Raw genomic sequence first — 26686 nt, forward strand, 5'->3', positions numbered from 1 at the left:
GCCTTTTATATGCCGTGACAGGGAGCGTTGGTCGACGTCATACCCACCACCATGTGAACAGCAGCAAAATTTATTCTAAGGAAAATTGGTTCGTATTGCTGTAATATTGTTTTGTCAGGATTCATTTGTGTATTAATATGAAGGATATGTGTGCAGGGATTATGGTGTTGTAAGAGAGAGAGCCTTATAATACTTGTGAGGACAAGGTAAGAGACTTGCTGTGTGGGGGGTCCAGTCTCCTGGTAGGAGTAACAGGTAGGCAGGGGTCCGACTAATTACCCAAATATAGCCAAATATAGCCGGAATGAAGTCAAATAATGGTCCTAGATGAATAAATCGGACTGCTAATCACTTCTCGACTAGTATTTGGTGTCACGAAGTCACAAAAAATTGGTAAACTTAATTTAATCTGAGTAATAGATCAAGTGCATGTACCTAACCTAATCTAACCTAACACAACACAACTCAGATTAAATTAAGTTTACCAATTTTTTGTGACTTCGTGACACCAAATAATAATCGAGAAGTGATTTACAGCCCGAATTACGCTTGTACGACCATCATTTGACTTCATTGCGGCTACATTTGGGTAATTCCTCGCTCCCTCGGTACATGCACGCGATCTATTAACTCAGATTAAAGTAAGTTTTCCAATTTTTTGTGACTTTCTGACGCCAAATACTAGTCGAGAAGTGATTAGCAGTCCGATTTATTCATGTAGGACCATTATTTGACTTCATTCCGGCTATATTTGGCTATATTTGGGTAATTAGTCGGACCGGGTAGGCAGGGGTTATATGACTATTTTACCCTCAGTTATATATAAACTATTAATGTGAATAATTATTATTCAATATATTTATGTATGATTTTACTGTATAAATGTGTTTCAATTTACTAATATTTACAATATAACTTAACTAACTTACAAATTATAAATATAATATAATATCTTGAAGGGTTCTAAAATAAAACAAAGTTCTTCTGGTCACAGAAAATACTACATATTATTTTATTGATAACTTTAAACTATTGTAACAAAATCGACGAAGTAGAGATAGGAACACGTAAAATTAATGATAAGGGAGATAAAACATGATTAATTTATAAATCAATTTATTAAGAAAACCAACAGCTCAATGTTTAACGGTTATGATACAGTTTAGGTATCAGGTATAGACTAAAAAATGTTTATCTAACCTAACCTAACCCAATTCAACCTACATCATTATATGTCCATAAGAGAAGTGGGACATCTTGGAGTATCTGAAGATAATTAAGGGAGATAATGATTAAGCATTTAACATTTAAGTTATTATGTAATGACTAGTGTAATAATGCCCACAGCCATCCTGTCCATAATCCCATTAAAATCGTAGTAAAATCATAAGCAATCTCCACAGCTAACGGTCAAATACCCTTTGGATATTTGCCCAGCCAGCACAGTCAAATAACACCTTCATAACTTGTACTGAGCCATTATTGGGTAGTAGTGGTGGAGTCACTTAGTATCAGAGTACTGTGTTTATATTTGATTCATATTATCCACAGTTGTTCTGTGGATGATGTAGTATTAATGGTAAAATTTCACTTGTTACCACCAAGCATTTGGAAGTTGAAATTATGCTTGATGGATGTAAAATGTTATATAGATTTGATTCTATTGTTTGCAATTTTTTTGGTACAAATTTATAATTAAAAAAGTTTTGATTTTAGGGGAAAATTTGACATTTCCTACGAACATATAGGACAAGAGTTTACAGTGTATGTAATTAATTTGCATTAGTATATATGTATACTGTATTGAATGCACTAGTATAGAATATATAACCTAATCTAAACCATCCTAACCTAACCCATAGACTATACCAAGATCTGATAGGTTAACAAACCAGCTACTAAAATGTAAAATATCTCACTTATACAGTACTTAATTTGTGACAGAAATGCCATAGAAGAAAAGTGTTTTAGAATGATCAAAACTACTGATTGCAACCATAAAATTATCAAAAAATTTTGGGTGGCAACAAATGACATAATATCATATTAACTTGTAAAAATTAACACAACTTTTTATTTTAATTATAAATACCAGTATTTTTTTATCTCTTCTCTATGAATATAAATCACCTGTAATGGGCAGGGCATGAAAGATGACGGAGAGTACGGGGTAAAATACGGTGAAGAACTGATCATGTGACACTAAAATGATGTCTCCACGTTCTTTGACACAGAGAAATTAACTGTTTACAGTAAACAATCTACTAAAAAATATGACGTGGCAGCCCGTGTTGTCGTCTGCTCTTAAACCAACAAACAGTGAATCCGGTAATACTGTACTTAACTTGTCAATAAATGACAGAGCCTCATATTGGGGGTTTTATTACCATAAATATAAAATTATTATCTTTTTTTTTCTTAGAGGCTTTACTATCCAGAGCCATGAGTCTATTATCTCCACAAATCCCTTATTTATTTTTTTGTTTGGTTAAGTAGGATCTTAAACCTATTTTATGCACATTATAAATTATGAGAATTATATTGTTGGAATCAAATCCCATAATATGAGTTTAAATACATTTCCAATTTCTTTTGAGTAGTATTGGTTAATGAGTGAAACTTATGTTCTTATATTTTATTTTCCCTCCCTGGTTATGACTTCTTGTTGGCGTTGCTTTTTATCAAGTCGTAAATTATCTGCAAGACCCATTGTCAGATTTATAGCCGAGTGGGGAGGCCTGTTTAACGACCAAGAGGGCCAAGACTATTTATTAACGACTCTGCCATATATGACATTATTAGTTGTAATTTCTATAATGAAGCCATTTGGAAATAAAACCAATTATACAACAGAACACTAACATTATTTATGAAAATTAATGAGTCAGCTCACAACATTTTATGTATAACATATATGAACTCATAAATTATTAAACTACACACACATATTTGTAATGATAGTTTAAGTATATAACATAGACAGGAAAGAATTATATAAACTGAAGTACAGCAACGAACAACTGAATGTAAATTAATTTTTCTCAAATAACCAACAAGACAATAATGAAAACTGATAATGTTTAAAAAATAATTGACAAACAGAGAAATAATGAGAAAATATTCCTTCCATTAATAACATCTATATACAGTACACAGTACTATACTCGTTATGTGATAGTGATAATTAACTTAATACAATTTAATTTTCCTGCTTTTTCCTCCAAATTCAATTTCTGTGTAAGGTCTGCCCAAAATACAGTCAAGACCAGGTTACTTTTTCTACTATGAGTCATTGAACGCCTGTATGGTGTAAGCACGTGACAATTGAGAAGGAGTGTTCACACATTGCACTGCTTGTACCAAATGTGAGGGCAGCTGCATAAAACTTGTGTATGTGAGTTAGTCCATTTCAGAAAGGATATGATATCTTGAAATTTTCACCAATGTTTTTGAGAACTGGGCAATAAAATTCTTCAATAAGTCACTTAGCAACATGACATTCACTTACCAGAAGAGACGACTCATTGTCGACGCCTATGAGTTTAGCCAATGGGACAAGATTTTCCGGAAGTAATTAACAATTCTTGGATTCTGGCCAATGACTAGAAATGACTGTAAGTAGTCTAATATTATGCTCACCAAACCCAGCATTTAGTTCACCAAGGCAGTTATCTAAAATATTGTAGTACAGTTGATGATGTAAATCAGCTTCACTATCAAAACCATGAACATTAGAATGTCTTACAGTTGTTTCAGTCACTTTTAAGTATTGGAGCAGTTTGTGTTTATTTCAACGACCCAAAGGCAGTCCTGGTGGATCAAGTTTCCAATCTAGATCATTGGAACAACTTATTGGTAGGGGTACCCGCCCTATGGCAGTTCCCAGGAATATAAAAACATTTTCACTCCAAATTTTGGTACAGCACATTGAGATAGAATATATTCAAAACTTAGGAAATGACTTTGTTGATAAAAGTCTTGTTTCCATATGAATTCAAAGACCATCAGTTATTTACAAATGTGATCATGAGCACGCAGCCATGCATCAGCCAACAGTCCCACCAATACTGGAGTCTCGAGTACAGCAGACAGTGTTTTAGAGAAGAAACAACAACATCTTACAGTTGTTTCAGTCACTTTTAAGTATTGGAGCAGTTTGTGTTTATACCACTACCATTATTATTTCTCTACAGATACATCAGTGATGGTGGGGCCATCACATTATCAGCTGTTGTGGATTTCTCAATTCAACGTTTATATTGCAGACTCCACATAAGGTGCGTTTATTTCACTAGACCTTAAGGTTTATAAAGTATCTTTTGTCAGGTTTTGGTCCCACACAAAATTTAGCTTTAGATAATAATGGAAGTCTTGTACTTTGTGAATAATTTTGGCCAGGTACAGTACGGATATCTTTCTAAATTTATCCAAGTGACCAAGTCTTTAGGGGTGGGGGGGGGTCATAAGTTGTTTATTACAATTTTACAAGATTTTTTTCTTCTATATTTTCAGGTAAAACACTTCCATTCAGCAATTGGTGTGCAGTGTCCAGATAGTCAACATTTAGTAAGGAAAATTCTTACTGTACTTTACTTTCATTTACTGTATATATACAATACTTTCAAATTAATAGTATGTATGCAATCAAATATGTTCTTTATGGTCATGGCCAATGAATTTAAAAATGAACACGAGACGCCCGTTCTCTCGGTAAGGTTGTCAAAATCCTTCGTCTGAGGCGTCGGAAACTTAGATGTATTTTTTGTGCCATCTGTGGGTATCTAGTAGTTTTGATTACATGTACCCAATAGGGCATCACATGGGCATTAGTTTGTAACAGTTATACAATGAATGGCACTTTGATGTCAATTGGTGATAATTATACATAGTACATGATATATACTGTACATTAATTAAGTTACCCAGAAGCCATCATGTGGGTGTATCCAGGTTGATCACTTTAGTTCATGTTTCAGGTATAGTTTACAGTTCTACTGTACTTGTGGTTTATTTAGAAGATCATTATCATTCAACTTTGGAATATGAAACGTAAAGTTTATTCAATATTTATTTATTTATTTTATTATACACAGACATTGTAGGAGTGCAAACCATTACAAACACCTCCCAGTGCAAGTGCCTCTACCAGTGCAAGTGCCTCTACCACTACAAATGCCTCCCCCAGTACAAACGCCTCCCCCAGTACAAACGCCTCCCCCAGTACAAACGCCTCCCCCAGTACAAACGCCTCCCCCAGTACAAACGCCTCCCCCCAGTACAAACGCCATCCCTCAACAAGCCACCAGAGGCCTCCCCACACTGAACAACAATTACATATTACACTAAATATTACAAACCACTAAGAGAAATGGATCCGTGCGAGATATTCAAACCTCTCACAATCCGTTTGATTGATGTCCGTGTATCTCGTTGTACACCTTGTTGATACTTCACCTGTGGACGAAAAATATATTATAAAATGGAAATTTTTTGCAACCACAACAAAACTGTGACTACCATGATAGTTAATAATGCAACTGTACATAATGTATCTTGCTATTTTTAATACTTTGTGTGGCTTTAATCGAGGTTCACTCTTACAATCTTGAATGCATTAGTACAGTACTTTAAATATTTTCTCAAGTTTTGCTAAATTATAACAAAAATATTTCGGTAATACTTAACTTTCACATTGCACTATTCTTACAGTAGTGTACAGAACAACAATTCTGTTCTTTCTTAGTAAAGTGGTAGTCATCAAGGTGTGGGATGCTGGACAGTAGTGGTCACCTTGTTGTGTCTGGTCCATCTATCTTGTACACCATCCACTTGCAACATGATTATTTGTTTTTAGATACCGGGTACTCTACATCTGAATTAATTAAGCTATTTTATATCACTACCAATACACAATATTGAGGTTTACTTGTACTGTATGTTTTTAAATACACTATTTTAAGTAATACCTGTACCGGTACAGTAAAGTGGAGTCAGTATTTATTATCCAGATCACTTTCCTGGTGACTGTTTTAGTGTTTGTTTGACCAAAATTCAACATTATCTTTGTTATACATGAAGCTTTAACCCTGTACTGTACTGATCTATATTATACAGTAATGTACTGTACAGTATTTCAGTTGTAGCATTAATGAGGGACAACTGTATTGTACTGTACTGTTCTGCACTGATCCATATTTTACTGTACTCTTCTGTACTGTTTTGATCCATATACTGTACTGTTTTGTTCTGATCCATATTATACTGTTCTGTTCTGTACTGATCCATATTATACTGTACTGTTCTGATCCATATTATACTGTACTGTTCTGTTCTGATCCACATTATACTGTACTCTTCTGTACTGCACTTGGGGGTTAATATTCAGGTTCTATCTTCACACAGTCAAGGACGTAGTTTTGGAGTGTGTGGCCATATGTCTGGCCACACACTTTACATTTAGTCTTGTTCACATCTGCCTGAGGGACATACTGCCAGAGTGTGTGGCCATATGTCTGGCCACACACTACATATAGTGTTATTCACATCTGCTTGAGGAACATACTGCCAGAGGCACTTATATCCTAACCTTAGTCTATCAGTTACAACATCTTATAATGTAGTGATGTTGTTACTTGCTCCATATACATGTTTCACTTGCTACATCTCATCATGGTAAACTATGGATCGACTAATGCCTGTTAGCATTCACCTGCTTGCATTCATAAGAACATTGAACAAAGTGGCACTTTAAGCTAAGGTTTCTTTGCTCATAATTAATTTCAGATCAATAAGATCAATATTAAGGGAGATATATAGACTTTACCCTTCAATTTATAGAAATAACTGTAGCTGTAACACCATTATTAATGGTCCATCTGATGTACAGTACAGTACAGATGTCCATCATTAATACTAAAACTGATGTACAGTACAGTACAGATGTCCCACATTAATGCTACAACTGATGTACAGTATAGCACAGTACAGTACAAAACAGTTCAGAAGAGTACAGTTCAGTACAGTATAGTACAGTACAGTACACTACAGTATAGTATAGTTCAGTACAGTACAGTACAGCACAGCACAGCACAGCACAGCACAGAACAAAACAGTTCAGAACAGTACAGTACAGTATATTACAGTTCAGTACAGAACAGCACAGTTCAGAACAGTACAGTACATTATATTACAGTTCAGTACAGAACAGCACAGTTCAGAACAGTACAGTACAGATGTCCCTCATTAATGTTACAACTGATGTAAATAAATGTATCTTTAACGGGTGAGTTAAATGTCAGTTATAATAGGATAAAATTATTTATTTCCTTGTTTACAACGACTGATTTAACTGAGAACTATTTACATGAATGTGTTGTGAGGTTGGTAATGTAGTCACTGAAGAGCGGCGACGTACAGTACAGTATCTGCAAAAAAAAAAGAAGAGTTTCCACTGATAAGGTATGTTAATACACCTTGTACCTGTACCCTAGTGGCAGGAATGTGGACTGAGGACGACTATATGTACGGTAATAACACAGTAAATATAGTTTATACCTTTAGAATAATTCAAGAGGAAATATAAGGTACTAGAGTGTGAAGTAATAAGACGATCTGTGACGAAGAGGAGAGTAAAATAAACTTACAGGACTTGACACAGTTTCCCTTACCAAAGTGACACTAAATAAATGAAGCAAAATATAAATATATACAGAAATAACATATAATATCCAATAGTAACAAAATAAAACTCAGATTCTGTAATCTTTTCGGATCACAAAAAGCCCACAATAAGAACTAGAAACAAAAATGATGGCGATCATCCTTCTAGAGACACAAGGATCATGGAGGGACACCCCTAACATAAAAAGCCTTGAGAAAACATCAAATAGAATAACTTGGCTTGACCGAGACAGGCCTTGTGCTGTACCCTTCTTGCACCCTCGGAGCTAATGCGCTCTAATCTCTATATTACCAACCAACCTAACTATTTCAATACTGTTGTGGATAGACTAAGAATGAATATATAATCAAGTTTAATGGAAAAATGAAAACATTTATTCACTAATGAAATATAATAGTTACCCCTGCACAGTTTTCTGTAATCAAATATAATAGTTACTCCAAATCTGACTCCTGTGATGAAATATAATAGTTTGCCTTAAAACCTTCTTCTCAGTGTTCTGTGATCAAATCTAATAGTTGAAATATAATAGTTACCTCAATTACCCTCTCAATTTTCTGTTTTCAAATATAATGGCTATCCCTCATCCGTCTTCTGTGATGAAATATAATAGTCACCCCAAAAACCTTTCTTGCAGTTTTCTGTGATCAAATCTAATAGTTGAAATATAATAGTTACCCCTAAAACCTTCCTCTTATATTACTTTAGGATGCCACCTTTTTGGCGAGTTACACGAATTTATGTAATTACAGCGTTAATTACATGAATAATCAAAAAGGCTTTTAATAGCATACTCTATTTCATATTTACTAATTAATGCAATGATCTTATAAAAGATACTTTCACAAAAACTAGTGAAATCATTAAATATAATTCTTTTATGGGATTAAATATAATAGTTACCCCTTTTTAGAGTTCTGTCATGAAATATAATAGTTACCCCTTCTTAGTTTTCTGTGATGGAATATAATAGTTACCCCTTAAACCTTCTTCTTCTTCCTCTCATCAAAACACTAATCCTTCTTATTCTTCTTCTTTCTTCTTCTTCCTCTCATCAAAACACAAGGGAAAGATTGAAAGCTAGAGGGAAGAAACAAACTTCGAAGGGGTCATTTTTTTTGGGCCGCCTGTCCCCAACCCTGCCCCCTGAAACCTAGTTTACTTATATTACTTTAGGATGCCACCTTTTTGGCGAGTTACACGAATTTATGTAATTACAGCGTTAATTACATGAATAATCAAAAAGGCTTTTAATAGCATACTCTATTTCATATTTACTAATTAATGCAATGATCTTATAAAAGATACTTTCACAAAAACTAGTGAAATCATTAAATATAATTCTTTTATGGGATTAAATATAATAGTTACCCCTTCTTAGAGTTCTGTCATGAAATATAATAGTTACCCCTTCTTAGTTTTCTGTGATGGAATATAATAGTTACCCCTTAAACCTTCTTCTTCTTCCTCTCATCAAAACACTAATCCTTCTTATTCTTCTTCTTTCTTCTTCTTCCTCTCATCAAAACACAAGGGAAAGATTGAAAGCTAGAGGGAAGAAACAAACTTCGAAGTGGTCATTTTTTTTGGGCCGCCTGTGCCCCCAACCCCTGCCACCCGAGTTACACCCATGAATAATCAAAAAGGCTTTTAATAGCATACTCTATTTCATATTTACTAATTAATGCAATGATCTTATAAAAGATACTTTCACAAAAACTAGTGAAATCATTAAATATAATTCTTTTATGGGATTAAATATAATAGTTACCCCTTCTTAGAGTTCTGTCATGAAATATAATAGTTACCCCTTCTTAGTTTTCTGTGATGGAATATAATAGTTACCCCTTAAACCTTCTTCTTCTTCCTCTCATCAAAACACTAATCCTTCTTATTCTTCTTCTTTCTTCTTCTTCCTCTCATCAAAACACAAGGGAAAGATTGAAAGCTAGAGGGAAGAAACAAACTTCGAAGGGGTCATTTTTTTTGGGCCGCCTGTCCCCAACCCTGCCCCCTGAAACCTAGTTTACTTATATTACTTTAGGATGCCACCTATTTGGCGAGTTACACGAATTTATGTAATTACTTCATTAATTACATGAATAATCAAAAAGGCTTTTAATAGCATACTCTATTTCATATTTACTAATTAATGCAATGATCTTATAAAAGATACTTTCACAAAAACTAGTGAAATCATTAAATATAATTCTTTTATGGGATTAAATATAATAGTTACCCCTTCTTAGAGTTCTGTCATGAAATATAATAGTTACCCCTTCTTAGTTTTCTGTGATGGAATATAATAGTTACCCCTTAAACCTTCTTCTTCTTCCTCTCATCAAAACACTAATCCTTCTTATTCTTCTTCTTTCTTCTTCTTCCTCTCATCAAAACACAAGGGAAAGATTGAAAGCTAGAGGGAAGAAACAAACTTCGAAGTGGTCATTTTTTTTGGGCCGCCTGTCCCCAACCCTGCCCCCTGAAACCTAGTTTACTTATATTACTTTAGGATGCCACCTATTTGGCGAGTTACACGAATTTATGTAATTACTTCATTAATTACATGAATAATCAAAAAGGCTTTTAATAGCATACTCTATTTCATATTTACTAATTAATGCAATGATCTTATAAAAGATACTTTCACAAAAACTAGTGAAATCATTAAATATAATTCTTTTATGGGATTAAATATAATAGTTACCCCTTCTTAGAGTTCTGTCATGAAATATAATAGTTACCCCTTCTTAGTTTTCTGTGATGGAATATAATAGTTACCCCTTAAACCTTCTTCTTCTTCCTCTCATCAAAACACTAATCCTTCTTATTCTTCTTCTTTCTTCTTCTTCCTCTCATCAAAACACAAGGGAAAGATTGAAAGCTAGAGGGAAGAAACAAACTTCGAAGTGGTCATTTTTTTTGGGCCGCCTGTCCCCAACCCTGCCCCCTGAAACCTAGTTTACTTATATTACTTTAGGATGCCACCTATTTGGCGAGTTACACGAATTTATGTAATTACTTCATTAATTACATGAATAATCAAAAAGGCTTTTAATAGCATACTCTATTTCATATTTACTAATTAATGCAATGATCTTATAAAAGATACTTTCACAAAAACTAGTGAAATCATTAAATATAATTCTTTTATGGGATTAAATATAATAGTTACCCCTTCTTAGAGTTCTGTCATGAAATATAATAGTTACCCCTTCTTAGTTTTCTGTGATGGAATATAATAGTTACCCCTTAAACCTTCTTCTTCCTCTCATCAAAACACTAATCCTTCTTACCTTCTTCTTCTTCCTCTCTCATCAAAACACTAATCCTTCTTATTCTTCTTCTTTCTTCTTCTTCCTCTCATCAAAACACAAGGGAAAGATTGAAAGCTAGAGGGAAGAAACAAACTTCGAAGGGGTCATTTTTTTTGGGCCGCCTGTCCCCAACCCTGCCCCCTGAAACCTAGTTTACTTATATTACTTTAGGATGCCACCTTTTTGGCGAGTTACACGAATTTATGTAATTACAGCGTTAATTACATGAATAATCAAAAAGGCTTTTAATAGCATACTCTATTTCATATTTACTAATTAATGCAATGATCTTATAAAAGATACTTTCACAAAAACTAGTGAAATCATTAAATATAATTCTTTTATGGGATTAAATATAATAGTTACCCCTTCTTAGAGTTCTGTCATGAAATATAATAGTTACCCCTTCTTAGTTTTCTGTGATGGAATATAATAGTTACCCCTTAAACCTTCTTCTTCTTCCTCTCATCAAAACACTAATCCTTCTTATTCTTCTTCTTTCTTCTTCTTCCTCTCATCAAAACACAAGGGAAAGATTGAAAGCTAGAGGGAAGAAACAAACTTCGAAGGGGTCATTTTTTTTGGGCCGCCTGTCCCCAACCCTGCCCCCTGAAACCTAGTTTACTTATATTACTTTAGGATGCCACCTTTTTGGCGAGTTACACGAATTTATGTAATTACAGCGTTAATTACATGAATAATCAAAAAGGCTTTTAATAGCATACTCTATTTCATATTTACTAATTAATGCAATGATCTTATAAAAGATACTTTCACAAAAACTAGTGAAATCATTAAATATAATTCTTTTATGGGATTAAATATAATAGTTACCCCTTCTTAGAGTTCTGTCATGAAATATAATAGTTACCCCTTCTTAGTTTTCTGTGATGGAATATAATAGTTACCCCTTAAACCTTCTTCTTCTTCCTCTCATCAAAACACTAATCCTTCTTATTCTTCTTTCTTCTTCTTCCTCTCATCAAAACACAAGGGAAAGATTGAAAGCTAGAGGGAAGAAACAAACTTCGAAGTGGTCATTTTTTTTGGGCCGCCTGTCCCCAACCCTGCCCCCTGAAACCTAGTTTACTTATATTACTTTAGGATGCCACCTATTTGGCGAGTTACACGAATTTATGTAATTACTTCATTAATTACATGAATAATCAAAAAGGCTTTTAATAGCATACTCTATTTCATATTTACTAATTAATGCAATGATCTTATAAAAGATACTTTCACAAAAACTAGTGAAATCATTAAATATAATTCTTTTATGGGATTAAATATAATAGTTACCCCTTCTTAGAGTTCTGTCATGAAATATAATAGTTACCCCTTCTTAGAGTTCTGTCATGAAATATAATAGTTACACCTTCTTAGTTTTCTGTGATGAAATATAATAGTTACCCCTGAAACCTTCTTCTTCTTCCTCTCATCAAAACACTAATCCTTCTTATTCTTCTTCTTTCTTCTTCTTCCTCTCATCAAAACACAAGGGAAAGATTGAAAGCTAGAGGGAAGAAACAAACTTCGAAGGGGTCATTTTTTTTGGGCCGCCTGTCCCCAACCCTGCCCCCTGAAACCTAGTTTACTTATATTACTTTAGGATGCCACCTATTTGGCGAGTTACACGAATTTATGTAATTACTTCATTAATTACATGAATAATCAAAAAGGCTTTTAGTAGCATACTCTATTTTATATTTACTAATTAATGCACAAAAAACTAGTGAAATTATTAAATGTAACTGTTTTCTGTCATGAAATATAATAGTTAACCTTTAAACCTTCTTCCTCTTATCAAAACACTTAAATCCTTCTTCTTCTTCTTCCTCTCATCAAAACAAAAAGGAAAGAATGAAAGATAGAGGGAAGAAACAAAATTCGAAGGGGTGGTTTTTTTATGGCCCCTGTCCGCAACCCTGGTCCCCTGAAGCCTATTGTTCTTGTAGTACTTTGGGATGCCATCATTTTGGTGAGTTACATGAATTTATGTAATTAAATAATTAATTACAGTAATAATCAAATAAGATTTTAATGCCATAATCTACTTTATATTTACTAATTAATAGCATTATCAGAAAGAATAGATGTTCACACCAACCTAATTAACAGATTAAATTTAATAATTACCCCTAGTCCATTTTGTGATGAAATATAATAGTTGCCCCTAAAACCCTCTCAATTTTCTGTTTTCACCAACCAGTTCTCTCTACATCACGCTTGTAACCACGCTGCCACTTCCCAGCTGCATTGTACATCCAATACAACATGCATACAGAGTGCACATTGTGAGTTTCCTTTCTCCATCCAATCCTGAGTGTGAACCCAAACAAACGTACCCCACAAATGGTGACCCCCGGAGATTCGCACTCACAAAGGATGGAGGAGAAACAGATCGCGCTCCCAGTCCCATTTGTGGGGTACGTTTGTTTGGGTTCACACTCAGGATGGGATGGAGAAAGAAAATTCCCAATGTGCTCTCTGTATACTGTACATGTTGTATTGGATGTACAATGCAGCTTGGTGCTGGTTGGTGAGGATGCTCAGAGGACCAGCTTGTGGGTCGCCATGCTTGCCGGCGGGAGCGAGGACCGCCAGGCAGGAGGAGGAGGTGTTGCTGGCTGGTTGGTGTACGTAGAAAGAGAGTGGTCACCACGAGGTCAGGTCTTAAATAGCGGAGGTAGGCGTGGCTTAGTAGTTGACCTCCGTCATGTAAGGCGGCGCTGGTTGACCTAGACCACGAGGCATACACTGGGGAATTCGCGGGGTCGGCTACTCAGTGACAAACAGCGTTTGTAGGGGAGGAATCCACTACAATACTCCCCCCTTCCCTCTAGGCGGTGTAGGAGACTTGTTGTCTGCAGGGTTGCATCCCACATGTGAGGCAGAACGGGCGGTGCAGGAGACTTGTTGTCGGCTGGGTTGTATGCCACTTGCGAGACATAACAGCGAGGGCGTGGATGAGCCGACTGCTAGTGGAGACCACTTTGTCTAGATACACGAGATCTGTGGGAGGGAGGGAGGGAGAAGGAGGATTGTAGAGGCGTAAATGTTGTGCTTCCTTCGCGGCAGGTACAGAGTCCTCAGATGCGCCTGCTGGGGTGTGTGGGTCCGGGTCAGGGGCAGGGGCTGCGTCAGGAAGAGGGTCTATGACAGCAGCAAGGTCCACGACAGCAGCAGGGTGCAGGACAGTAGCAGGGAGTACCTGAGGGAAAAAAAAAGGGTGTGTGGGGCCGCACTCAGGCGCATGGGCCGCGTCGGGAGCAGGGGCTGCCAGGCACTATACAAGTTTACAGTACAGTTATCTTAGTATGTATGTACCAGCCATTTTACTACATCACCCTACCACTATCACTCCCACTAGGCCTCTCATAAAAAAATACTCAAATGTTCGTTATTAGAGACATTGGTATAAGACCTCATCGACGTGAAAACAGAACTTAACTTGCATCATTTTCCTTCTAGAAGACTTCCTGATCATCATGTGGAGGTGATGGTACATGAGACTGACAAGTAACAGCACAGCAGTTATTTAATGACATGACATGCCATACCAGTCATTACACTCCAGGTACTTCCATCAACTTTTGTCACTTATAAGAGTACCAGTAACTTGGGTCAAATAACACTTCCTTATATTGGGTATTGTTGTGGAGGGGGACACCATGATAGGACATATTAAGTAAGGTAGCTTAGAGACAATGCTTGAGGAAAGTTTAGTGTGGCTCTCCAATATGGCCATCCTGCAACATAGTGGGAAGGGTTTGAGGCAGTGAGAGAAAAGAACTTTCATAATATTATAGTATAGGTCATGCAGATAGATACGCTGAGACATTAAATAAATTACCTCTGCCTGAACACATGAACATCAAAACAATTCATATAACAATCCACAACCTCAAAATATTAGCATTATTCATATTATAATTTTTTTCTATACATCTATGACATCAAAATATAGTAATACAATTTCTTCATAACTGAGGATATGTTCATAGGCTCAGGTTATGTTGATTGAAGGGAAATGAAGAACACGTAAGAGGTACATATATTCAATAAACACAACTCCTCCAAAAAGATATTCTTTATTAAAAAAAAAATAAATATAAGCAATGTTGCAAAGAATGTTGAATGCTGAACAATTATTATGAAGGTGTAATATACATCATGGTGATTGGTTGGTTGATTGGTTGCTACAGTTCTCACTATAACAAGACATGATTTGCCCCTACAATAAATTTATGGAATATACAACTCTACCAAAATTTATTACAAGTATCATCGTAAGTCGAGATAAAAGTGAGTTCCAGGGATCAAATAAATTTACAAGGTATTAATCCCTTGACTATGGTGACTTAACCCTTCGAGTATGAAGTCTCAAGTTTTACCCCTTGAAGTTTTATCCCTCGAGGATGATGACAACTCCTAGGTGCAATGTCATTTTTATTTATCAAGGGATTTGGTCATTGTAATCAAATAGTTAAAGCGTTGTACTCAAGAGGTTTTCGTTGTCATATTCAAAGAGTTAAGACATTGCACTCAAGAGGTTGTTATTGTACTCAAGAGGTTATCATCATACAGTACTCGAGGGGGTTACGACATCATACTCAAGGGTTTAAGTCATCGTATTCAAAAGGTTGACAATAATGATGATGAAGATGGAATTTGTTTTGAACTATTGTAATACAAATACAGAAGAATTAACTATTACATTACTTACCTCTGAAACAAACACAATAAAATCGATTCCAACTCTTACTTCAAATGCATTGCAAAATAATAAAACACAATCCACTGAAAAGTAAGATCTTCGTAAGCCGGTCATAAGTGCCTTGGCTCATAACATGGTGTTCCAAATTAACTAAAGCTTTATATACTTGAACTACTGAAGTAAAGCAAGTTGTTATACTCACAATATTCACATACAACACAACATGAAGTCAGAATTAGGTTCAAGTCAAACTACTAAGTGCTTCAAAGTTACAAATACTAAACTAAGCCACATTTATTTGTACAACTCACTGACTTCACGTACCTCATGTAATGTTAATGTTAAAAATATCCCTTAAGACTACATCAGATCCATTACATTAGGAGTACAGTACTGTAAAGTATATATGTATGTATAGTGTACAGTACATCAACGCACGCACACACACGCACACACACATCAAACTACACCTCTCACTATTACAGTACAGTACTTTGATAAATGAACAAGGAGTCACAGATAAAAGGGAAGAGATTATTATTAGTAAATTTGTATCTTGTTATTTACTAATAGTTAATATACATTTTTTTTCATCTACTGGTTATTATTATTATTTACGGAATCCTACTATATAATAAAATATAGTGAAACCCCTTTGCATTGTCAGCTAACACCATGAGTTCTTGTACTATACAGACTTACTGAAGCAACAACTGATGGTAAGTATGAGGCAGTCAGTTCTAAATCTCTATCAAGTCATCAACAACAACTACTATACGCCACACTTAAGGGAGGTGTCAAATCAACAACTACATTACACTTGAGGGAGGTGTCAACTCAACAACTACATTACACTTGAGGGAAGTGTCAACTCAACAACTACATTGCACTTGAGGGAGGTGTCAACTCAACAACTACATTACATTTGAGGGAGGTGTCAACTCAACAACTACATTACATTTGAGGGAGGTGTCAACTCAACAACTACATTACACTTGAGGGAAGTGTCAACTCAACAACTACATTGCACTTGAGGGAGGTGTCAACTCAAAAACTACATTACATTTGAGGGAGGTGTCAACTCAACAACTACATTGCACTTGAGGGAGGTGTCAACTCAACAACTACATGGTTCTTGAGGGAAGTGTCGAATCAAGCTAGCTGGAGCCTTTATCAATCCAGCGACTTTTATTGACTCAAAACATGGTAGACTGAGGCGTTGTCATGGTGAATATAAATGACAAGTATGAACATAGAAGCTCTTTATCCCCCAGTGATATAGAGAGAGCAGTGAGTGGGTGGGGAGGGTGGGTTTGGTGATCCGATACAACTAAAATCCATACTCCATCCTCTTGGTGACTTCACAGCCAAGATACACACAGTGGCGAGACATCAACACCTATGTTAATTCTTATGTACTATGTCAATTAATAATCCTTTAAATAATAATAATAATAATAATAATAATAATTATGCCCCGGTTCATCAAGAGAAGGGATGTAGATTGCTTACAACATACAGCAGTTATGACCGTTTATGGATGATGGTCGGTGTTTGAAGTGCCGAAGTTACATTTAGGGACTTGTTGAGGAAGGGGAACACTACACTACAACACATCTATTACTGTAGTTAAGAGAATGAATGCCAGTTAATAACAGGAGAGTCCATGTTTGTTCTTGACTCTGGCCACCTCTACATCAAAGCAGGATAGGTTTAACCTTCACTATAGGGATGCCACTTTTAACATTTTATTCGACTAACACCAGATGATTTTATCGAGCTCAGAGGTGACCCCATACACAAGGGGCTAAAAGAGGATATTTTTGCTCCGTATCATCCTTCCTCAACGACAGAAATTTTAGCGATGACTTCACGACAACCTCATACCGTAAACAAGCATTTCAGACCAGATCTTTTCCAATGCAAAGGGGTGTCAACACAACTATATACTGTTTATATAAATATATGAACGAGAATTAAACTCCCAAACTGTCACAAACTGCAGCAGGAACCTATAATGTAGCTAATTCAGTTAACACAACTCTTCCATCATAATTACGAGAAAGAAATTTGTTGGTTATGTAACACAGACAGGACCTGCTAAGTCAATTATCTCTCGGGCAACATAAACTAACTAGATCTAACCTAACCAAAACTATCTTATGATTATCAAGTTTGGTTAAATTAGGTTTGCATTACCTACTTGGGAAAAAAAAAGGTTTAAAAGTGGTATTTGTGGTAGTTTTCCATCAATTGCTTTTTGTAGTGAGTTTACTCTAAATACTGGTGATAATGTCTCAAGGGGTGTTCCTGATGCTTCCATAAGGGTGATAATGTCTCAAGGTGTATTAAGTGGTGATAACTGTGGTGAAAGTCTCTCTAAACTTAAAATTTAGTTGTCAAATGTCACCAAGTGCATGTACCCAAAGAGTGTGTCATGTTTCTCGCTGATCTTATATTTTGACATCATATTCTAGAGCAGCATTACGACAACAAGTGTTCATTTATGAGGGAAATAACAGTGCTCATGAAGTCTGCTGTTTCCTAAGAATATATAAAAAGCAAGTGATAAAAGAAAACAAGGGGAGTGGTACCATATATAGAATTTCTTTTATTTACACGAAAATCTTCCATTAATCGCCTTAAAATATTTTAAAACAAATGCAGGTTTTACTAGACAGCAATTATTCTCTACATCTGACCTGTGAGGTAAATGCTTCAGGTCTGTCAGTTGAAACTTTCACCCACAAACACCGGAATAATGTTCGGTGATAAATTCCCTCAATCTATTTTTCACTATAAATTCAATGACATTTGTGAATAATTATGTAATATCTACAATCATTAATAAGAAGAGTACTTCAAAGTACAAATATATTTAATTACAAACCTTCTACTAAACATTACAAATATGATCTTTTTTTAAGGTAGTTTCACAACTCCCAGAACACAACACAAGACACATTAGTTAAATCTTCCATCTTCAGGTGACACCAGCAGCTCTCATGAAGTACCAGCAGTTATTAAAGAAGGCGGTAGGTCAAACTGGCCCTAACCTAACCGTACCATACCATACCATTAAAATTGGAGCCCAGTACTAAGAAACAGTCTAACCCTAATGATCTGATTAAGACTGTTGCCCAATTGACTTGTGATCTCACAAACTTGAAGGATAAAAACTTGTGTAACTGAGCTGATACCTTTTACGTCCCACATCTGACCCTACACAACACTAGTTATAATTCAATACTATTTAAAAATCTCCTGACCACACTATTCCATCAATTGTATAATAACTTCAGCTGTATCTGTACTTGATATTTTCATAACTCTTGTAACCAACACTGCATAAACACCCAATCAAACTCAATATATTTCATCGAGAATTTATAGTCCAGTATAGCAGATGTGCCTGGTGCTCTTCACAGATCATTGCCCAGAGCACAGAAGACATGGTGGCATTAATAAACATGGAGAGACACAGCATACAACTAGGAACCTTTCTATCCTAACTCAGCGGTGACCGGCACCGCTGCCTCAAGGCAGAAGACGTGCTATATACGGGGCACCAACCTTGGCACGCGACGTTTACATGAAAGGTACAGCAAGGAACACTTACAAGGTAACTCCACTAAACTCCGGTAAAATATAACTGTATATGTAATTATAGTATAGCACTTTCTAATATCCTTTATGCTATTTCTTACATAGTGTTTATAAAGGATAACTTGACCCATGAGAAACTGACATGGTTGGTGGCCACAGTTCAGCACACATGGTACTGACTCTTCCAGCTACAGAGATTGTTGCTAGTCATTTACACAAGACATCAATGAACACAATAAAAATACATGGAATCAAAAGATAAAATCTCAGGAAGAATCTTCTCCACACACCATAGTACAGTACACAATACCAACACAGTGTAACATGGTTCTTTATGGCAACAATAAAATGTCCTCAGTCAACAAATAACACCTTATGTACTTTTTATATACCTATTAAACTGTTGATTAAGCAAGTTCTTCTTCATCTGTAATTTTGTCATTTTCTGAGATTTCTGTGTCCCTTGACCCTCCCTCACAGTGGTAGATGAATTAAGAAAATATGTAGTCAGATAGGTACTGATGGGAGTTGATCTGAAGAAGGTGGCAGCTTGAGGCTACATGAGGTGTTTCGACTGACTGCCATATCATACAAGGTCATGTTATAAATACCAGGACTGTATTTAACTGTGCACACATAACAGTCGTGGTTCATCTAGTGAGTTATGTTACCTGCTTTAGTCTCCCATCAACAGTTACAGGTACGTACTTTATAATTCAGGGATCACCACAGATACATTTTCCACACATATATTATCCAGACAGTGTATATAACTCAACTAGATGACACACCCTCACTTGTATTCCTTGACAAACCCTAATAACACCACAAACCTGTAAAAACAAATGTAATTAACAATCATTTACTAAGAATAAATACACCCATCTTTACTGATCCAGTGAACTCTTAAGTGTGGATGAGGAATATTAAATTGTTGTGGTGTATGGGAGTGGGAACTGAAGTATGGTGCGTGTTCTGTCAACACATACAAGCCTCTGAAGTGATCCCTGTGATGACTTCACCTCGGCTCCGGTAAAGATTCCTTCTTTAAATTGTCACATTACAATAGAAATATATATATACTGTATTTATATAAAAACAATAATATAGAGAGGGCAATTTGAACCCCATAATCAATATATAAAACATTTCACAACTTTCACAAGCTCAGAATGAAATTGTCATTAAAAAAAAAAAATAAAAATCTGAATCGATGTGAGGAAGAACGATGGTGTAGGTAAGGTTCAGCCACAACACAACACAGCTCTGGATATGTTGTACTTCTTTTTCTTGGACCTCACAGTCAACAGCAAAAATGGTCAATGTTTAAAAAAGTACCACAGACCAAACCAACCTATTACCCATACCAACACTACCCTACCTACCAACCCTAAGGTTATCAGCCTAGACTTGGATAACCTACATATAGTTAAACAAAATAATGAATAAATAACTTTGTGGACATGTTTGTGGTACTTATTCCAACACTAATTATCCTGCCATTCAATGATAACATAAATTAGGGTCATGAAGTACTTTAAAATATATTACTGTACTGTATTTCTTCACAATGAAACTAATTCTGTCGGTTATTTATCTATCCACCAACAGTTACCAGGAAAGGTCTTTGTAACTAACTATGGCCCCAAAAGTAAGTCCTAAGCAGAAAAAAAGTCATTCAGTTAAGCAGGACCAGTGATGTGGGTGTTAATGGTCTGGGTGTGGGTGTTAGTGATCTGGGTGTAGGCATTAGTGGTCAGGGTATGGGAGTTGGATATCTGAGTGTGGGTGTTAGTGGTCAGGGAATGGGTGTTAGTGGTCAGGGTGTAGGTGTTACATGTGTGGGTGTTAGTGGTCAGGGAATGGGTGTTAGTGGTCAGGGAATGGGTGTTAGTGGTCTGGGTGTGGGTGTTACATGTCTGGGTGTGGGTGTTAGTGGTCAGGGAATGGGTGTTAGTGGTCAGGGTGTGAGTGTTACATGTCTGGGTGTGGGTGTTACATGTCTGGGTGTGGGTGTTAGTGGTCAGGGTGTAGGTGGGTTACATCACTGGTCAGGATCTCCTCCAGACACAGGATACTACTAAGCAAAACCTTCCTCTTTAGAATCACACTTATATAAACAGTTCAGAAACTCTTTAAGCTTTTTTTTTTAAACTACATTGTATTTTTTTTTCTCTTAAAGCAAAATATTATTACAGTACTACTACACAACTCCAACAAAGCATCTTATTAATTATTAGTCTGCTAGCAACATGTGACCTACTTCTTTACTCCACAATCAATATGAAACTAACAATGTTCAAAAAATTCTCACGGAACATTTGTGAACGAGGGGATGGGGAGATGGAGGGTGTGTGTCACTAATAGAATGAAAAACAACATCCACGGCTATGAAATTTCCGCATAAAGACGGAGTTTCACGTTCCTACCCCTTCTGTCCCCGATGATCCGACTTGTTGCACAGGATCTCTGGGTTCTGTTTTGGGTTGTTCGGACGGGGCCGGCTGGTGGGCCTCCGAGTCAGCCGGTAGTGACCCGTAGTCCACTCCTGTGTCGTCCACGTCGATGTGTTCGTCCTCCACGTCCTGCACCTCCACCTTGACTAGACTTACTGGCACAACCTCCTGAAATAATGATGTATTATTGAGCAACTTAAGAGTAAACAAACAGCTGACACACACACTATAACTTCATTATAAAAAAAACAAAAAAAAAACAAGACATAAGCATCTGTATCCTCACTAGAAAAATATTAATAAAAAAAACACTCCATTATGAACACAAGAACCATGTAACAAATAAATTAATTTATATTAATGTAAGTGAACTTATCTTCTATGTTATGTTTTGGAAATAAAATTCAGGTAAATGAATTGACGAGACCTATTGCTATTTTTTTATATGGTATACCTGAAATGTGTATCTACAATGTCTATATACATGCTGAACTGTATCCCTGCATTGTCTGTATACATGCTGAACTGTGTACCTGCTGAATCATTGCATATTTGTATGACGACTGTACGGAATAAAACTAAACTGAACTAACTGCTGGTGATCAATACACAAGACTCCCACAGCCTCTCTATACAATGACCTTCAATAGAAAGTTAAAGGTCAAAAGTTAAGACTCAGGAAAAGCTGTAACGTAAAATAATTGAAATTTACCAAAAAGGAATAAAAACAGTTTGAAAGCATATTAAACCCATTGAGGAGTAACTGAATGTATCACAAACTCTACTACTACTACTGCATGATCTTATATTAATTAGCCGCACCTAATGGGGAACACTGTACCACAAATCTTACGGGATACATAATACTGTACGTACCTGCATATCGGACGACGCATCATCATCCATGTCAAAATCTTTCGCTCTAAATTCGTCTGATGGGAAGTCCTTCTTGTCCTCTCTCTGCCAGGTACCTTTATCAGGTTTTTGGTCACTGTTCTGGTCTGTTGTCCTCATCTCGCCTTTTTGGTTTGTTCTTATGCTGGTCTGTTGGATCATTCTCGTCTCCGATTTATAACCCTGGGACATTTTCGACGTGCCGATTTGGTCTTTCCGGTGGTCTAGTCTGTGGATTTGTCTATGGGGAACGTTTAAATCGCCGTCTCTGTGATAGGGAGTGAATCTGTGGGGGGTCATCATGTTGCCGAAGGATGAACCGATGGTCGTGAAGCCTTGTGGGCCCCCCTGAGTCGAAGACCCCATGCTAGAAAAGCGAGTCAGGGACTGGGGGCTAATGCCTGTTCGGGGTTCCAAAATTCGCATCGTCTGGGAGCCGTTTTCTTCTCGTCTGATTCTCTTAGGATAGGGACTACTGCGGTCGTCGGTTGGACTCCAAGTGTGGCCAAACTTCATGTTGCTACAGAGGGATTCGTCAGGAACAGCCAACCCCTTTATCTGCAATGCCTCGGCTACTTTAATCAGCTGTGGGAGGTCGCTCTGGGCAACACTCACCACACCTGCGTACATGTAGCTCAAGAGGGCCTCCATCTCCTTACAGTGGACATCCTTCAGTACAACAATGGGATGTTTACAAGGTGTTGTCTCAAACATGTTCATGAAGTATTCGCTACATGTTGACAGGACAAGTTTGTGTACCGGGTAGAACTTGCCATCACACGCCAAGGTCACATCTGTGTACCTCTCCTGTGAATGAAGATAAAATCAAACAAATAATACAAGGTTAGGATGACTGAACTTAATAGCCCTAAAAAAATACTAATAATAATCATAAGTAGATAAAATATCACTACCGAATAACAAAGAACATCATTACAAATTAACAATAACACAGAACATCACATCAGAATGACAAATACATGAACAGCCAGCACAAAAGACAAGACATACCTTCTCCCTCAGAGTAGAGAGAGTGTGGGTGAAGGTCGCACTGTGGTTGTTCCAGGACAGAGAGAGCATCCCCTCTGCCATAATGAACTTTTCTTATCTGCCAAAAAACATGAAAAAATAAACATCCCAACCTTATTTTATCATTTTATATATCTTTTTGCCCAATAGGTCTGTCAACTGGATGCAATTCCCTAAAATAATTATCAGTAAGGATGTAATGTACTCATTTCTCTGACCAGTGTAAGTCATTTATAACACAAATCGACCAATCTAACCTAAATTAGCTAACTCAACTAAAAAACTATCTTGACAATAGCATTAGGCCAGGTCATGTCTAGTAATGTTAAAAATTATTTATACTCCGAACATGTTATTGTTATATAGTGTTCTTATCAATATGAGCTTAGATTAGGTCAGATTAAGATAGTGATATAAAACAATTCTCCCCACTTCCCTTATCTCAACTCTGCCATCTTTTAACTTAATTAACAGCAGTCCCTCCCTAATCAACTGAGAAAGGTCAGGTCGAGTCTTCCATCCTTACTTCACAACAGGAAACTCGTTTGAGAAATACAGCAATCACCTTCCTCATCTCACTCACAGTTTTCACCCTACTGAACACCAATGAAAGTTAACAGTCCATCGAGGATATTTTGAGATGTCTGGTTATAACCTCCACTCAACCTACCTAACCTAACCCCACCCATAAAACAAAATCTAACATACCCCTACAAATTTAACTTAACCTTAACACTAGTATTTCTAAGAGCCCTTTAGCTATCATGTCACGTGCAGCCAGAGTTCCTAACATCACACAGAGAGCCAAAACAAATATTCCTACATAACTTGTTGTCGATCGTACACATTTATTAAACCAAAATGGCCAACACAACTTCCCACGATGCAGCCGCCAGCTAACAACAGCGTGAGATAAGTAATCCTCATAAAATATAAGTACAGTACTGTACCACCTTCACTCTGACCTCATATTTCATGGATGTCATCGCCTCTACCTGTTAATAAGCTAAAATTTTACAACTGTCTTCACCAATCCACCACGAAGTTGTTTTGTGGATGTGGGTGTTAGGTCAGGTCAAGTCAGGTTAGGTCAGGTCAGGATAAGAAGTACTGTATTATTACTGAATTATAGTTAACAGATACAGTGTTCAATATGCAAAAAAAAAAAAAAAAAAAATTTACTTGTGATATGTTGTTTGTTTTACTTTGCGTTGATCTAAGGGAAATTATCGCTTAAATACATTAGCTTTTAGGTGAAATAAACTATTGAGTGAGATATAATTTCTCAACCTTAGTGAGTTATTTTTTATCACTAAGATCTAACGTAATTCAATTTATTTTTCTTGCATGTGTCATCCTCAATATCAAACCCCATAGACTATTTGCCATTTCCTAAATATATTCGAAAAGCTATATTCTTTTCCCCAGTTCCAGTACCAATCCTATAACAACTACAACAATACAATCAAGAAACAACTATTCTACTACGTACATAAAATAACAGTGATGATTCTTGTATAGTATTACCCAGATGAACAACGCAACAGCATACTATTCTTATCATACAATTCGGACACAACACATGTTTCTGTAAATAAGAATTCTGATTATCGAGAAATACTGTGATAATTTACTCAACCTGCCCTAACATCAAATCCTATTCTAACCTAACTTGTCCAAACAACCTCTCATATTCTGGGTAATATTGCTTTTAATTGTCCCACAAATTTTGACGTTTTTTAATATACCTATCATGTAGTTTAGACAATTTTAAAACACCTTTTTTCTATGACATTTTTGTCGGTAATATATATTTTTCGAGTATTTTAACCGATAAAATTACCAACAATATTACCTGTTTAAAGTGGGCAGGGCTTTGAAGTTGAGGGAAAATGTTGGGTAAGATATTTAAAAAAAATATAATAAAAAAATAAACAAATAAAAATCACTAAAAAAACTTTTGAAAACGTTACTTAACGTTTCCTAACCTTTAAAATCTTAAAACTATAAAAAGTTTACCTTATTTATGTTTTCAGTGTTTTGTAGGTGATGGTATTGTTTTCGGTGTTCAGATGAGGAGGGATCCATAAACTCAAATGATTCTTAACATTTTTACACGTTAGAAAATGTTAGGCAAGAAAGGTTATTTGGTGTTATTCTTAGTATTTTACCCCACATTACTTCAAAGTCCTGCCCACTTTAAACAAGTAATATTGTTGGTAATTTTATCGGTTAAAATACTCGAAAAATATATATTTTCAACGGAAACGTCACAGAAAAAGTGCTTTAAAATTGTGTAAACTACATGATAGGTATATTAAAGAACGCCAAAAGCTGTGGGGCAATTAAAGGCAATAATACCCTATTCTAAAAAAAAAAAAAATCTGTCCTATCCTAATCCCCCCCCCCCCATCATAAAAAAGCTCCCTTCAATATTCCATAACTTTTAACACCAATGGATAACAATTTAATTATTCACCAAGACATTCACACGAAAACAGGTCATACCTTTCACTCTAAATGAAAGAAAAACAACCATTCACTATAAATCACCACACATATACACTAATATTCATCTCGTATAAAGAGTCAACTTACGTCAGCCACAAGTCATTGAAAACTTATTTCTCTTCACATATAAACCTAAATACTAAGACTTCCACCATTATTTAACAATTATTACAATATTTAAGTTAGATATGATTGCATTATTTTCACTTAATTCTTAGAAAAATCTGAAGAAAGTCAATTGTAACTTTCACTGGAAGACGCGTGAAGTACAGTACAGTACAGTATATTTATAATATATAATTTATTTATCTAGTTAGTTATAATAAGTTAAGATAAACTGTTGTTTTATTTTAAGTTACTGTTAAGACACCACTGATTTAAGTTAATTATTATTATTTATCAAAATTCGGAAAAAAAGTTAAAGTTTTATGTTGACGTAACTTTCACTAATGAGAGGAATTCCCTTTGAATTATC

At 35.9% G+C, this 26686-nt stretch overlaps 1 protein-coding gene and 1 long non-coding RNA gene across 4 annotated transcripts in view; one reads left to right on the forward strand and one right to left on the reverse strand.

Annotated features, from left to right (window-relative positions):
• Nucleotides 1-19266, forward strand: LOC121862151. The gene is made up of 5 exons (XR_006088174.1): nt 1-88; nt 4194-4277; nt 4513-4566; nt 14470-14575; nt 19144-19266. It is a non-coding gene; the product is annotated as an uncharacterized LOC121862151 (long non-coding RNA).
• The window catches only part of LOC121862148 (protein tramtrack, beta isoform-like), a 32127-nt gene continuing 20514 nt past the window's right edge, over nt 15074-26686 (reverse strand). For 2 of the 3 annotated variants that reach the window (XM_042360216.1, XM_042360214.1), the window contains exons 2-4: nt 23683-23779; nt 22654-23478; nt 15074-21945 (exon numbers count right to left, since the gene is read on the reverse strand). In XM_042360216.1, coding sequence (XP_042216150.1) covers nt 21739-21945; nt 22654-23478; nt 23683-23763 — 1113 coding nt within the window. In that variant the 5' untranslated portion in view covers nt 23764-23779 and the 3' untranslated portion in view covers nt 15074-21738. Of the gene's footprint in view, nt 21946-22653; nt 23479-23682; nt 23780-25192; nt 25289-26686 lie in introns of all 3 variants that reach the window. The other variant, XM_042360215.1, reaches the window with a different exon arrangement.

This window comes from Homarus americanus, unplaced genomic scaffold (assembly GCF_018991925.1).
Source record: "Homarus americanus isolate GMGI-L3 unplaced genomic scaffold, GMGI_Hamer_2.0 scaffold25013, whole genome shotgun sequence".
Classification (NCBI taxonomy): Eukaryota; Metazoa; Arthropoda; class Malacostraca; order Decapoda; family Nephropidae; genus Homarus; species Homarus americanus.